At 36.3% G+C, this 14,425-nt stretch overlaps 2 protein-coding genes across 2 annotated transcripts in view; both read left to right on the top strand.

Moving 5' to 3' along the window:
* Window positions 1–2,255, top strand: part of LOC126964485 (uncharacterized) — a 56,165-nt gene extending 53,910 nt beyond the window's left edge. Inside the window, exons 16-17 of the mRNA XM_050807633.1 lie at window positions 140–253; window positions 1,036–2,255. Coding sequence (XP_050663590.1) covers window positions 140–253; window positions 1,036–1,106 — 185 coding nt within the window. The 3' untranslated portion in view covers window positions 1,107–2,255. The remainder of the gene's footprint in view (window positions 1–139; window positions 254–1,035) is intronic.
* Window positions 2,256–8,761: 6,506 nt separating this feature from the next.
* Window positions 8,762–12,893, top strand: LOC126964548 (ABC transporter G family member 7-like). The gene is made up of 3 exons (XM_050807741.1): window positions 8,762–9,065; window positions 10,236–10,478; window positions 12,108–12,893. Exons 1-3 carry the CDS (start codon window positions 8,782–8,784, stop codon window positions 12,577–12,579), a joined length of 999 nt encoding a protein of 332 aa, XP_050663698.1. The 5' UTR covers window positions 8,762–8,781; the 3' UTR covers window positions 12,580–12,893.
* The last annotated feature ends 1,532 nt before the right edge of the window (window positions 12,894–14,425 follow it).

Here is a 14,425-nt window from a genome sequence, read left to right as displayed (position 1 = left end):
TAGGCCCTCATATCTTCATTTAATATAAAGTTAACAACGTGCTTAGTCATGTGTGTACGCGGGGAAGTCGCGGGTCTCAGCTACTCTATGATTTAACGACTATTTCATCAATTAATATATTATACTGTGTCATGGTCAGCTACTGGCGAGCCGGCAACCTGTATGGCTGTGGTCATCCCGATGGCGATGAGGGAAGCCATCGCAGACGCGAGAAGGGAGGTCGGGAGGCCACGAGACAAGTGGTTCGAGATTGGTAATCCATTAATCTTCCTACTGTAAAACTAACATAAATGCGAACCGAAAGCGAAGCGTTGCGGAACGCCACTCGTAAAGTTTTGTAAATAAACACAACTTCGCTCTTGCTTCGCGTCTCGCATTCGCTATTTGTTTGACGTTCTACATAGCCAAAGAATATATAATAGTACAAGTTCGGAAGTCTCACTCCGCAAAATCAATTAAAGAAATAGGGACTCTTGCGGTCATACAATAAAGTGTAATTCAGACCGCACAGCGCTACTAACCTACATTTTTGTTCACCTAGAGTTTGCCTCTCTTTCTATCGCGTGACTCTTACCTCTTCTGAAGAAATTAGGGTTTACTTCATTACCTAACAGTGTAACTACCTAGTTTATGGTCATTTTATAAAACAGCTGATTTTTTTCTATAATATAATGTAATCGTAATTAAAAATCAATATTCTTTCGTTGTCAAACCCACATCAGTTGCAGATAGTAATGTATGCGTTGGAAGACCACAACATAGTGCATGTTATAATAAAATGAAACGTACAAAAATAAATGTAATAATTATTATTTATTTCTAATTTACTTACACAACAAATATTTGAAAATATTTTTTTAGCTGAAAGATTTTATAAGTTTAGTATAATCAAGTTCCCTTATAAAAGGAAATATTATACAAATATTACACCTATATTTGTTAAACATATTATCTTGGTAATTTGGTATTGCTAAAATAATAAAATATAACTCCATTAACGTGTTTAAAAACCTAAAATTTTTCGAATATTTTCAGATGGACCTTACACCGTCGAGAAACTGTGTCTTTCGTGTGCTACACGTAAAGAAGATTTTAAATTATATTGAATTAAAAAAAATTGATAGACATAATATTATCAATATTTAGATTAAATCAGCTCCGGCAAGCTCCTCCACATAACTAAGAAAAAAGCAATTCACTCGATTGTATGAAACGTGCAGTCATTGATAGATTGATAGATGACGGCTATTAATCTTGTAAAGAAGCATATAGCCAAAATCCACTACAATTGAAGCAACTGTTCGCTTTCAAACTTAGCCAGATTATACTTCGTCGCCAATCGCCATACTGATTACAGTATGGCGATTGGCAACGAAGTATAACATATATATATATGTAGCCCACCCAAGGGCCGGAATGAACTTTAAAAATAGAACTGCTGTCAGCTGTGTAGAGTTTAATGTAAAACAAAAAGGAATAAAAAAAATGGTGCGGCCATGTGGCTTTCTAAACAGCCAGTGTGAACTTAACACAAACTTCTTTGAGCGGAATAAGCCGCAACAATTACGCGGCGAGTTCCATATTTAAAATTCAACAAGTCGTCATAAATTGTCCTAATTTGACAATTAATTTTAAATAGGTACTACTAAAATTATAACATATTATTATCTATGAATAGTTTAGATAAACAAATAGTTTTATTTTCCTCATATTCGAAATGAAAAGTAGAGCGTTTAACACGGGTAAAAAAATGAATTCCTACTCGGACTATAGCCGTCTAAATACCTCGGGAATTGATTCTTTCGACCCTCGGTTAACAATCTACTATTTTCAATTTGATGTCGAAAGTAGTAGAAGTTTTTAATGTATACAACATTAGTTAATTTTTTTAATAATCGTGTTGGTATAATGATCATTGTAATGTTTGTATAAATAATATTAACCCTTTAAATCATTGACGTTCTATACACATATCATAAGGACATATCATTTGCAGTCTGATAGCGGAACGGCAAAAGTGCGCTTCAAGATAATGTAAGGACACTGTTCTCCTTAGTCGTGTATAAACTGTCACTGTCAAAATCAAATCTGAACTGAATAAATGTTTTACATTGCTGCTTATTGATCAAGAATATTTAAAAAAACTGGAGGAAATGCGGAAATGTATAGATATAGCAGTCGAAGCTTGTTATGGTGTATTTTGTGGCATTTTCCATATTACGGCTTTGTTTTTATATGACATGTATTGTGTATATGTATAGTAGTCAAGGGTGGGCATTGGTTTTCTAGGAAGGTATGCACAGCTGTAGATATAATTACCTAATAATATAATAGTTAGAAATTTAAGTATTGCACACATAACGCGAAGATGTTGACGTTATGATTTGCTCTCGGCATGTCAATTTTGTGGTTTTTAAATTCCTCTTCATAACCATAACGCACTTACTTATACGATAATGTGACTAGCAGATCGTCCTTTTTTTAGCTTCGTAATTCATTAAACTGATTTTCTTTTTTTAATCTCAGTAGCCTAGTACCAATCTTATTATTAATTACCAGTGGGAGGATTCTTTGCACAAGATGCCGGCTAGATTATGGGTACCACAACGGTGTCTATTTCTGCTGTGAAGCAGTGATGTGTAAGCAATGCTGTGTTTCGGTCTGAAGGACGCCGTACCTAGTGAAATTACTGTGCAAATGAGACTTAACATTTGAGAGCGCAGTTGTAGTGCCATTCAGGATTTTTGGGGTTTTTCAGGAATCCTGAGCGGCACTGCATTGTAATGGGCAGGGCGTATCAAATACCATCAGCTAAACGTCCTGCTCGTCTTGGCGCTTATTTTTATAAAAAAAGATAGATGGCCTATCAAAGGTTTTAACTAGGTATTAAATGAAAGCTAAAACTTAAGGTGGGTGTTGAATAGAAAGATGGAATGAAATATAGTATAGCGGTACTAAATTAACTTTAACACTAGTGTCATATATTAATTTAGGTTCTTATTAATGTAGACATACACAAATAAAATTTGAAAAACAAAATTTTATGAACGATGCGGGATTCGAACCCATGACCTCCGGCGTTCCGTGCCGGTGCTCTAACCAACTGAGCTAACCGTTCGAGTACCGCCTCGTTATAAAATTCTGTTTGCTTTGTTCAACTCTCAGATTTGATCTACTTTACAGTTGAAAACCTGCTCAACCCCAATATTTGCATATTAGGAAATTGACTTGAGATGTCGCTCTTGTAAATCTAAACAATATGTTATGTTTTTAAAGTGATAACGCTGGATATCGTGGGTTCGAATCCCGCATCGTTCATACAATTTTGTTTTTCAAATTTTATTTGTGTATTAATCCTAGAAGTGAGGGTTATCACTTTAAAAACATAAGATATTGTTAATGTAGACATGCCTAATTGCCTATATGGTATGAACGCCCCTGATAGTGGTACATGCCACATGTACCAATTACACTATTATGATCATCTTCTACACTGCATCTTGTCCACTGATAACATGCAAAGGAATATAATGTTTGTAGACAATGCCAAGAGTGACCCTGTGTAAAATATAGAAGTATTACTGACATACTCATCTATATATATAAAAGAGAATGTATGTTTGTATGTTCCCTAATAACTCCTAAACTATTCGACCGATCTCAATGAAATCTTTTGTAATAGATTCGTTGTAGCTCAAGGAAGGTATACATATATAGTTTATATTGCAAAACAACGTTTGCCAAGTCAGCTAGTAATAAATAATAATAATAATAAATTTGTTTAATTCTTTAACAAAAAGAACTTAAAAACTAGGGGCAGGTGTCTCCCGTTAAGCTTATGCTCCTGTGAGTGTTTTATTATTATTCTATACAATATCTATTTTGCGTCAATGTGTATGTTTGTTTCATACAAATAACAAATAGTTTAATATTATAAAGATTTGGCCTATATCTAGATCACTCAGCAATTCAATCACACAAAATAGGAGTTTCGCTTCAAACACTCTATTTAAAGAAGAAATCTAGACAAAGTCTATACATTGTTCAATGAGTCGCGAAGAATGTGCAAAGTACTATCTACGCACTTCTATAGGGCTACTGGCAACCCAAGCGCTGGTATTTATTTAGCGAAATATGGCAGCTCAGTCTTGACACTAAACGGCACAAAGATGTATGACTCACTGAGACCGAAACATTTGCGACGCTTGATGTCTTCGGCAGTTGAAGCAGCAGCCCCAGCACTAACTAACGTAACTTGGACATGAGAAGGAGCCAGAGTGTCAACGCAGGTCGCGTCCCACACCAGCGCCCTTCCCCGTGCCCAAGCCACCAGCGTCATTCCATCAGGACGCTTGCCATCGCGGCTGGTTATATACCATTTGGCTCTAAAATAGCTGGTATATAAAGAGCGGTAAATGCCCTGCGGATGACTTCGTTAATGCTGGCGTGACGACTGATACGGCCTGCCGAGTTTAAGCAGGCTAACCCGTTATGTCATTTTTTTTTATGGAAAAGGAGGACAAACGAGCCTACGGGTCACCTGGTGTTAAGTGATCACCGCCGGCCACACGAAGTTAACAAGAGCAGCGTTCGACAACAACTACTCGCCGATTTTGACGATGTGCTTCGATTTCGCACGGGCACTTTGCCGCTTAAAAAATCTGGAAGCACGGTTATATTTCCTCGTTAGAACTTTGCAGTTTGGATCCTTTGAGCGCAACCCAAGTTCGATACGCTTGTTTGTTGCAGTCAGATGCTGCTTTAACTGACGCATCGATCCAGGGCTATGATTTGCCACCGAACAGTACTACAGAGCTAGATATAAAAATATCCATGCCGTGTAGTATCATATCGGCTACTGCAACGGCGCCGGCACTAGGATCATCCGAAGGGCAACAAACCTTGCCCCAAGGGTAGGATGCACAAAAGGAACGCATCCTATCCCAATTTGCTGACTTGTAGTGCCAAACGCAGCGGGTCGCTGGTGGTCTGCGACGTTGGCGTCGGATAGGCACTACACTCCTGACCAGGCAATGGTCGGACGTTCCAAGAGAGGCGTTGACAGAGAGTCTGTGTAGTCAGCAGAAGATCTAATAAGGACGGCATGTGGCTATCTACATCCGGGAGCCGCGTTGGCCACTCAACCAATTAGACGATACGCCAATGCAAAATTATGCATAGATCGCCTTGCGTAGTCTGTAGTACGTGATCCAAGCCATTCGGCATTGTGCCCGTTGAAATCACCCAAGACTATGATTTCAGCGGAGGGGATCTGTGCAAGCACGTCTTCAATTGCCGCTTAAACGCAGCCCATGAGGTGATCCGTTTCTGCGTTACCACTATGGGACCTGTAGACACACGCACAGATACGGACGCGGTCCTTAAAATCTACACGAAGCCATAGAGTAGACAGGTCCCTACCCTCAAAATTGCCGAGACGGCGACAGCAGATATTCTCCGTAACGTACACACATACCACGGCATAAGGCAAAAATTTGTGCTCAATTTTGTACCCGCTAGGTCGAGATATCTCTCAAGGTGGTCGGCCGCGGCGTTTAAATTGGAGTGAATTCCCCTGATATTGCAAAAGACCACGTTGAGCGTGGAGCGGGGTGCCGTGGTGTTACTACCTCTTTTGTCCTCGGACATGCGTGGTTCTGTGCCCTCCCCAGAATACGACGGGTAGCCCGAGCGAGAATGCTCGGGGAGGGATTCTCCGACTCTGGTAGAGGCGGTACCCTCCTGGGGTCAAATCTTTTTTAGTTCTGCTGTTATATTCGGGTGGAGGGGAGGGGGAATGGCCTCCGGTCCTCGACTCTAACCTATGCGAAACATAGCGGCACTAGGCCGCTACTTCACGCCGGTATTCTGTGCGAGTGTGGTAATTAACCCGGAAGAGTCTGCCCGATCGTGCTGACGTCATAAGACGGCAGCGTGACTCTTCCACTTCGAAAAAGTCCTGAGTCGCTTCTTACGACACCCTTGGGCCTGGGACTCCCCTATTCTTTTTATGCCCCGGGGAAAGTACAGGGAAAATAATAGTATTGTAAATATAGGCATAAATAAGCATTGTGTGATACAATGAAGATTTTACACTTGTATAGCTATGAAATTTATAGACTGCTAGGTCATATATTATTTATTTTTATATAAAACCCAGGCGTCCCCATTTAACAAGAGTTCGCGGTGAATACGATCAGAATATGTAAGTCTTTGTTTGAGTTTGAACCTGCTTCTTGAAATTGTTCAAACCTGACACGTAAAGCGTTTCTAAATTAGATTTAAACTCAAACCAGCCCCGACCCGCGTCAACCATCACTCGGCGACTCGCGCGAGAGCTTTTAAAGTTTCCCCACAAGTTCGGAATAAGCGTAACTCGTTTGCCCTTTGTGTGAAATGTTGAGTTGACGAAGCTTTTCTAAATTTATGGACAGCGTGATAAAAGCGCGAGCCTTGCGCCTTGGACCCGTATAATGTAGAGTTTTGTGAATAAAAAAGATCAACGTGTGGCATTGGAATACGTACTTATACGGAAGCTCCCTTGCACAGGATGCCGGCTAGATTATGGGTACCACAACGAAGCCTATAGCTGCCTTGAAGCAATAATGTATAAACATTATTGTGTTTCGGTCTGAAAGGCACTGTAGCTAGTGAAATTACTGGGCAAATGAGACTTAACATCTTATGTCTGAAGGTGACGAGCGCAATTGTAGTGTCGCTCAAAATTTTTGGGTTTTTCAAGAATCTTGAGCGGCGCTGCATTCTAATAGGCAGGGCGTATCAATAACCATAGCTGAACGTTCTGCTCGTCTCTATTTTTCTTATTAAAAAGAAACATACTGAATATCAGCCGTTTTAGCTACATTACAGATGACTACGATATTCCACACATAAACAGCTTCAATTTCAAGTAATTTTAACCTTATCTGATTACAAAAAAATTTGCTATCGCAACACCAAAATTTCTTGAAATTAATCTTTAATGACAATTTGATATGACATGAACAGTGTGTCACAAATATATAATAAGAAATATCACATGAGTATAAAGTTATCATGGAAACTGTTTATTATTCTACACTAAAATATCATTGACTCGCACACTTCCGGTATTACGTAGTTTTTACATACTCTTTGACTTCCACTTCGGCCCTATCTTTATCACAGTCATGCTGTACAGTGCTCCTATTTATTATTAATTTGTCAGAATATTAATCAATAAACATAGTAAAAAAATCAGTGCATTTTAATTTAGTCAGTCCAACCTCTTAGTGACAATAGTAATAATTAGGTAAATAACAAACAAAAAAGTGGTCCTTCGAGCCGGATTAATGGATGATGAGTCATTTTAATATAAGAGGGGGCAAACAGGCAAGTGGCCAACGTGATGAAAAGTGATTAGGCAGTCGTAAATGGTATTCCGCAACGCCGGGAGTCAGGCGATGCGTTGGCGGCCTATAAGGTATGTTATGTATGTATGCTCTATGCTTGACTGTCCCTGAGTCGTATGGGTTTTAGAAAACTGTAGCAATTTATTCCTCAAAGTTGCTATTAGAGGCAAGAAGTTACTTGGAAAACGCGCGGTTGTATAAACCAGACTTCAACATGATGCGAACCACTTATGGAACTCCAACAAATTTCAAGAAGTGTTTGCAGAATTTGTTAGAACAAGTCATTGGTATATTTAAATAGCGAGGTTTTTGCAGTTTCCTAATTTTCCCCCCTAAACATACCGTGATTAGTTATAAAATTAATAATTAATGTTATCCCCCAACACATATTTATAGGGTTATACGAATAAATTTCGTTAAGTAGGTACTCATTACTTTTAGCAACGCAAAGTAACGAGTCAAAATATAAGTAAGTAGGTTAATGAGCGGGTTCAAGTTATTAAGTACACGCCACGCGTGGCTCCGACGCTACGGAACCCTTCTCATTCGTTTAACGAGATTACACAGAAGGGTTGTCGTAAATTTGGCAGATTTATTATAAGCGGCACATCCAAACAGCGCTGCTTAAGCATAGCTAGTACTGATATGATAAACAGAATGGCGATTATTATTTATTTATTTACGGACAACCAGTGACAGTTACACTAAAAGTTATCTTAATATAAGTTAATGTCTAAACAAAACTGTATATAGGTGCCACAACATGAAAATGAAGTAAAAAAATATATCAAGTTCATTTAGTTCAAAACTACATGAACTATTATAGCTTAAGAATTATAACAAACCTTAATACTATTTAACATTATTTAGAAATTTCCGAACAACAGTCTTAAATGCTATGGGTGATGTGCTAAATATGTCTATAGATACATCGAGAGAATTATATGTTTGGCATAGTCTAGATACAGGTGACTGTATTTTCAGATTAGTACCAGCTAGCGGCAAACGCAATAGACCTAGGGATTTATATGAAAGTTGATCACATATAGCGCTGACTTTTAATTTATTTTCCAAATAGATATAAAGTATCAATATAGCATAAAGATACCTATATATTATATATTTCTCATTTTATTGGTTAAAATTTTTACAGATTATAAAAGAACGTCGATCGGGCTAGCGAGTATACAACATCCTGCAGCATGACAAATTTCCTCTATATATAGATAAATCAATAAAATATACAACGACAAATCGGTTAAAAGACAATTAATACCACGAACAAGTTAAACCTCATTTACAATAATTTAAAACAACTGAGCTATTTATAAAGAAGAGTAAATGCCAAACTGAAATCACAGCTGACGCGTATCAAGCATGTCGCGACAAAATGTTACATAAAGTGTTTTATTTGTTACTTTTAACTGTGTATATAAGTTCTGTATTTACTTATGACTATATGGGCATGCAGCCGGATTATCAACTCGTTCGCAATAAAGTGAATAGCGTTGAAAATATTAACGACGATGCAGTGGAGAGTGAACGCAAGCAGGGAGAAGATATGAAGATTGATGATAAGGAAACGCTGGCTGAGATTGATGTTGCTAGTTTTATTCAAAACCCTGACTATGACACAATAGATAATAACGAGCCTTATAACGACGTGTATAAGAGGTACTTATTGCTTAGTTTTATTGATGGCGACATTATTTTAACAATAACATTATATGGGGCAAACAATAATGTGTCACATGAAAGATAAATTTCATCTCGAGTTGCTGAATGATAATATTGAGAATAATTTTATGTCCATGCCGGGGTGTATGTATACATAAACGACGATCCATATATCCCAGTGGTTAGTGACCCTGCCCACTTAGGTAGAGATCCCGGTTTGGTACCCTGGTAGTTGCAAACATTTATATGATGAATATGGATGTTTGTTTCCAAGTCATGGATGATTATTTGTATTTATGTATGTTTAAGTCAGAATATCGTTTTAAAAATATCGTTGTCTGGCACCCATAGTACAGGCTATGCTTAGTTTGGGGCAAGATACTCTGTGTAAAGTGTGTTAATATTATCATCGTATATAAAAAACTCTCGCGTCACAATGTTAGTTACCTCCAAAACGGCTTTACTGATTTTTACCAAATTTTATATGCATATTCAGTAAGTATGTCTGAGAATCGGCTACTATCTATTTTTCATCCCCCTAAATGTTAAGGGTAGTCACCCCAATTTAGATTTTTAATTTTTTGATTTTTTTTTGATTTTTATTTTGTTATGATTCAACATTTAAATTTTCGTCCTTCTACGATCTACAACTATTTTTGTATCACGATTTTTAAATTATTCTGTTCCATCCACCAAACCGATATAGGGTTGCAAGATGGCAATCGAATACAATAATTGTAGTACGATGTATTTGGTAGGTCTGAGAATCGGTTGCATAAAAATTTAATAAATGAATTTTTTAAATATGTAATATGGCAATACGACGTTTGCTGCGTCAGCTAGTTATTATTATAAATAGCTGTACGTAGATTAAACACTGATTCTGCCGTAAAATTTCAAAATGACAACAATTAATGCCTCAAATTAGAATTACATATTTACCATCTGGATGATCGTAGTGCTTGGTGTACATCCAGAAGGTGGTTCCTAAAGGCACATAAAGTACCCAACTGTGGAACCAACTTCCTTCTATAATGATATAATGTGAGGTTGTCTTTACTTAATGCCAATATAAAATCCAACTATATCATAGTATGAAAATGAAACTCGTCAACTAGTTCTTAGGTTTTAGGATTGACTTATTTCTACTTTTCTATTTAATTATAGAAGTCAGCTTTCAAGAAGAGATGATGTTGATTCATTATTTGAAGTTAATGAAAATGAGAATGATAATAACGAAGAATATTTAGAATTAGACAACAATAGCGACGATACTAATATACTCGAAAATTTAAACAATCTTAAATATATAAGTAATTCTAAATCTTCTCATGACAGTAAAATATCGAGTAACGCAAAGAAAAAACACAATAATAATGAAAACATCTTAGTAACTCCAGAAAATAAATGGTAAGTATTTGAAAAAAATTCAAACTTTTCTGTAAACGTTCACCTGATGTATATTATTATTATTCTAAGAATTCTTTAAAAACTCCGAATACTTAATGGCATCGCTATTGCGCTCGTGAGACATATGATGTTGAGTCTCACTAGCCTGGTAATTTTCCTTTCCTTCCTTTCAAAAGAAACAAAACCAAAATACTGCTTGACGATAGAAAAAGGCGCTGCTGTGATACCCATCTAGCTCTAGGTCCTGAAAAATATGATTATGTATGAGATTAATTCACAATATGCTCTGATAAGACACTACTTTATTCAGGAAAAAAATGTATATAGGTATGATACACATGGATTGAGTCCTGTGACTTAAAAGTATAATAGATTAACTTGTGATGCTACTTACTTCCACCGCAAGTGCACATTATTTCCTTTGGGAAGATTTTAATTGTGTTATATAGTACTTACTACTTCTAACAAATATTTAAATATTACAATTTAATAGAAAGTGGAAATTCATAATAAGACGTCTATTTAACCCTCAAATTAACTTTGTAACAGAATAGCCACATAAAAATTTACGCGTTGTTCTGATAGCTCAACATACAAGGATACATCGTCGCATTCGTCAGTTTGGTTTTGTGCCAACATTCCGGTGACACCGTAGTTAAGAGTAGGAGCGCAATAGAATTTTCAATATTTTGGAACGCTTCAGTTTACTTACTTTCTCTACTCTTAGTTTCAATGGCCGGTACCCATTGCACGCAGTGTTCACACTTTGATACGATATTGATACCTTCAAAAGAGCACACATCCCACCTAAAATTCCGGCAAAGTTTAAGATCACACCAATGCTCGTTTGTCTTATTATTCCAAAAAAATGGGTCATTGTTCTATGGCACCGCATTTGAAAATGGAGACTTAAGAAAGACCTTCTAATACTGGTGTATATACCTTAGTAGTTAAGCAGTGCGGACGCTTATTATATTTTGTGTAAAAGGATGCCGTAGCTAGAGAAATTACTAGGCCAAAGAGACTTTACATCTTAATGTCTCAAACTGGCGAGCGCAATTGCGATGTCGCTGAGAAATGTTGGTTATTCAAGAATCCTGAGTGCTGCTGCATTGTATTGAGTGGAGTATTTTGCTTACCGGTGAACGTTTTGCAGTCAATTTCTTTTATAGAAAAAAGTAAGTAATAATCCTACATGGGAAAATGGATCTACAAATTATTGAGAATTTAGGAGACTAAATACCAGTTGCACAAAGCATCTTTAAAGTTAATGTTTCATTAAATAATATAATACCGTCTCTTTTTCATTTTGACATTCAAAGATAACATGTTATATAACGAAACACTAACTTTAAATTTAAAGACTATATGTATATGTACTTTATTACCGCGATACCTGATTTGATCAGCATAAACCGTTTGTCTATATATAACCGAAAATCGAATTATATTCTTTACATATTATTTTTTAGGCTTTTCATCTTTAAGATTCGTTCATTCACGTCGGACACTGGTATAGTTCTCATGAGATCCATTTAACTAAACTAATTTCCTAATAACTGAAAATTGTCCACTTAAATAATACTGTATTATTATGCAGAAACATTTTAACTTATCACTTTGTTTCAGTGTTTTTAAGAGGATGAAATTTCCGTTTTTTTCCCGTGATAAAACAAGTACGAAGAAAGCAAAAGTGAATAAAAAGAGGAAACTTTTTCAATTCAATTCTAAGAATTACAAAGAGAAGATGACACAGCCAACAAGCAGTAGCGGCATAACCGCAAGTGGCTTTGGTTCCTCAGAGAGACCAGCCAAGGTTGGCTACAGGCTCAGAAAACGGTCGTACGTTGAAAGGATATGTCCATTATGCAGAAGACGATTTAAAGCAAATAAATCTGAAGGTCGAGGAAAATTATTATCTAACTTCGATAAGACAGTACAAAACAGTAGAGAGTTTTTTCGGCAAGTAAAACCTGATAGCGACAAGATTAAGAATGACGAAGAAGGTGAAAATAGAATTCGGCAAACCTTTGACATCAATCAACCAATAAGAGATCGTTACAAGAAGTCCAATAGCGTTCGTAACGCTAGAAAAGAATGAAAGAGATAATACATACTCAATGTATAGAACATAAAAAGTTTGTTATTTAGGTGTACAAAATTTCTTATTCGCTTATTTGATAGAGGAATAATATATTTTATTGTTATTATAATCGGATTTATTATTGTCGGAGCCATAAAATCTAATCTTGAGTTTTTACTTCAGAGCATCATCCTATTGGCAAAGTAAGTAAAGAATCTATGAGTAGACCATCTGCGCGATAAAGGCGACACAAGTGGTTGATGGTACAGATAAATTAATTTCAGATAAGAATTGGGATGACTTAATCTCGCAATTACAAATTTTATACTGCATCTGTTGGCCGTCTTTGGTTACTCAATGGTAGGATATTATGTTTTACTAACAGTTCATTGCAAGTAAGTAATAAAAAAACTGCCTATAGTATCACGTAGATATGCCATGGAATGGCTAGGTGATTAAAAACAAAAGCTATCCTCACTTGGCAACGTTGGCCTTCAATATTGAAATGTTGTGCTAAAGACTTGTATTTTGTGCAATGAATATTATAACAACAATATTTTCATACATCAACACAAATATATTGCCACCTCCCGCGGGTTGATAAATGGTTCCAGATATTTCTTCCCTTCCAATTAGAGAAACATGGGCGCTTTCAAATGTACGTTTGAAAGACATGAAATTTATTGTTATAAAATGTAGGGTTAAGAATTCTTATAGTCTCGTAATGAAGGTATACTAATCTATAATAGGTCTAGTAGTCAAATAGTCTAGTCAGATGAGAAATAGAAATCTTTTTCTGGGGTAAAGGATGTAAAATGAACCAAAATTTATGAACGATGCGGGATTTGAAACCACGCTTATCATGTATATAAGACAGGTAATGAACGATAAATATATTATAAGTTATATGTCGAAGACCTACACTTCCAAAAAGTAAAGTTTTAGTGAGAAGAAATGGTAACTAAATCGTTTCCAGTTTATTAAATTTAGAAATTAAGCGTTTATTTCATGATTACAGTGAAGTATACATACTTTGTATAGGAAAGTACGCATTAAATTTTATTTATCCTTTTGGGACAACAACCAATATCCCACATCATTTTTATCTTAATTCTTTTAATAAGTACCCAGACAAAATAATTTCATATTTTATATTGAACTGTCAACAAAAACTGAATTAACTTCTGCCGAACATTCTTGCGGTGCCAAAGATATCCTGAAGTATAGTTTAGACAGAAAACTGTTCGGGGAGGTCTGTTTGCCACGGACGTAAATAATTTGAGCGGAATAGCATTTCTCAAACTGTGCTAAGAATGCGTGCACATGAGTAAGCTCAAGTGACGTTTATTCTGACACTCATATTCTAAAGGCGAAGTCCGTGACTCATGAAAATCGGAAATCAGCAATGTGTGTTTTACATTAGATTTCGCGTCAAATTTACATTTTTATTATTATTTTAGCTAACCCGATGTTTCGTGACCTTTCCAGAGCACGTTTACGCAAAATCCTATGTACAAACACAGTGACAATTACACGGGTTTTTAATCCTTTAAAAAGTGTTTTATTTAAACTACCTACTGGCTTTCGCCATAATCTCTGATTGCCTCTGGGGAGATATCACGTAAGACATGATTAAGATTTTGTTATTTAACTAACAATTCAAAAGAAAAGTGATAGAAGAATGCTATGTTCTTGGCACTGCAAGCATCTTTAAATTACATTACTTGTTATCGCTTCGATGGTACTGCCAAGTTCCTTCAAATATTTATTCGATTATTTCAAGTTAAAGCATGTACAAGGCGTAAAGTTCATGTTGGCAGTGCCTGTGTTACGTTATAATACTACTATTAATAATAATCAGACG

This window comes from Leptidea sinapis, chromosome 5 (assembly GCF_905404315.1).
Source record: "Leptidea sinapis chromosome 5, ilLepSina1.1, whole genome shotgun sequence".
NCBI classification, from domain to species: Eukaryota; Metazoa; Arthropoda; class Insecta; order Lepidoptera; family Pieridae; genus Leptidea; species Leptidea sinapis.
Note: the sequence above shows the minus strand (reverse complement) of the source record. Positions and strands in the feature narration are given on the sequence as shown.

Excerpts from the sequence above, each read along its gene's own strand:
- LOC126964548 (XM_050807741.1), top strand. The coding sequence starts at position 8,782 with ATGTTACATAAAGTGTTTTATTTGTTACTTTTAACTGTGTATATAAGT. Across the intron at positions 9,066-10,235 it reads TATAACGACGTGTATAAGAG|AAGTCAGCTTTCAAGAAGAG; the intron begins GTACTTATTGCT and ends ATTTAATTATAG. Across the intron at positions 10,479-12,107 it reads GTAACTCCAGAAAATAAATG|TGTTTTTAAGAGGATGAAAT; the intron begins GTAAGTATTTGA and ends ACTTTGTTTCAG.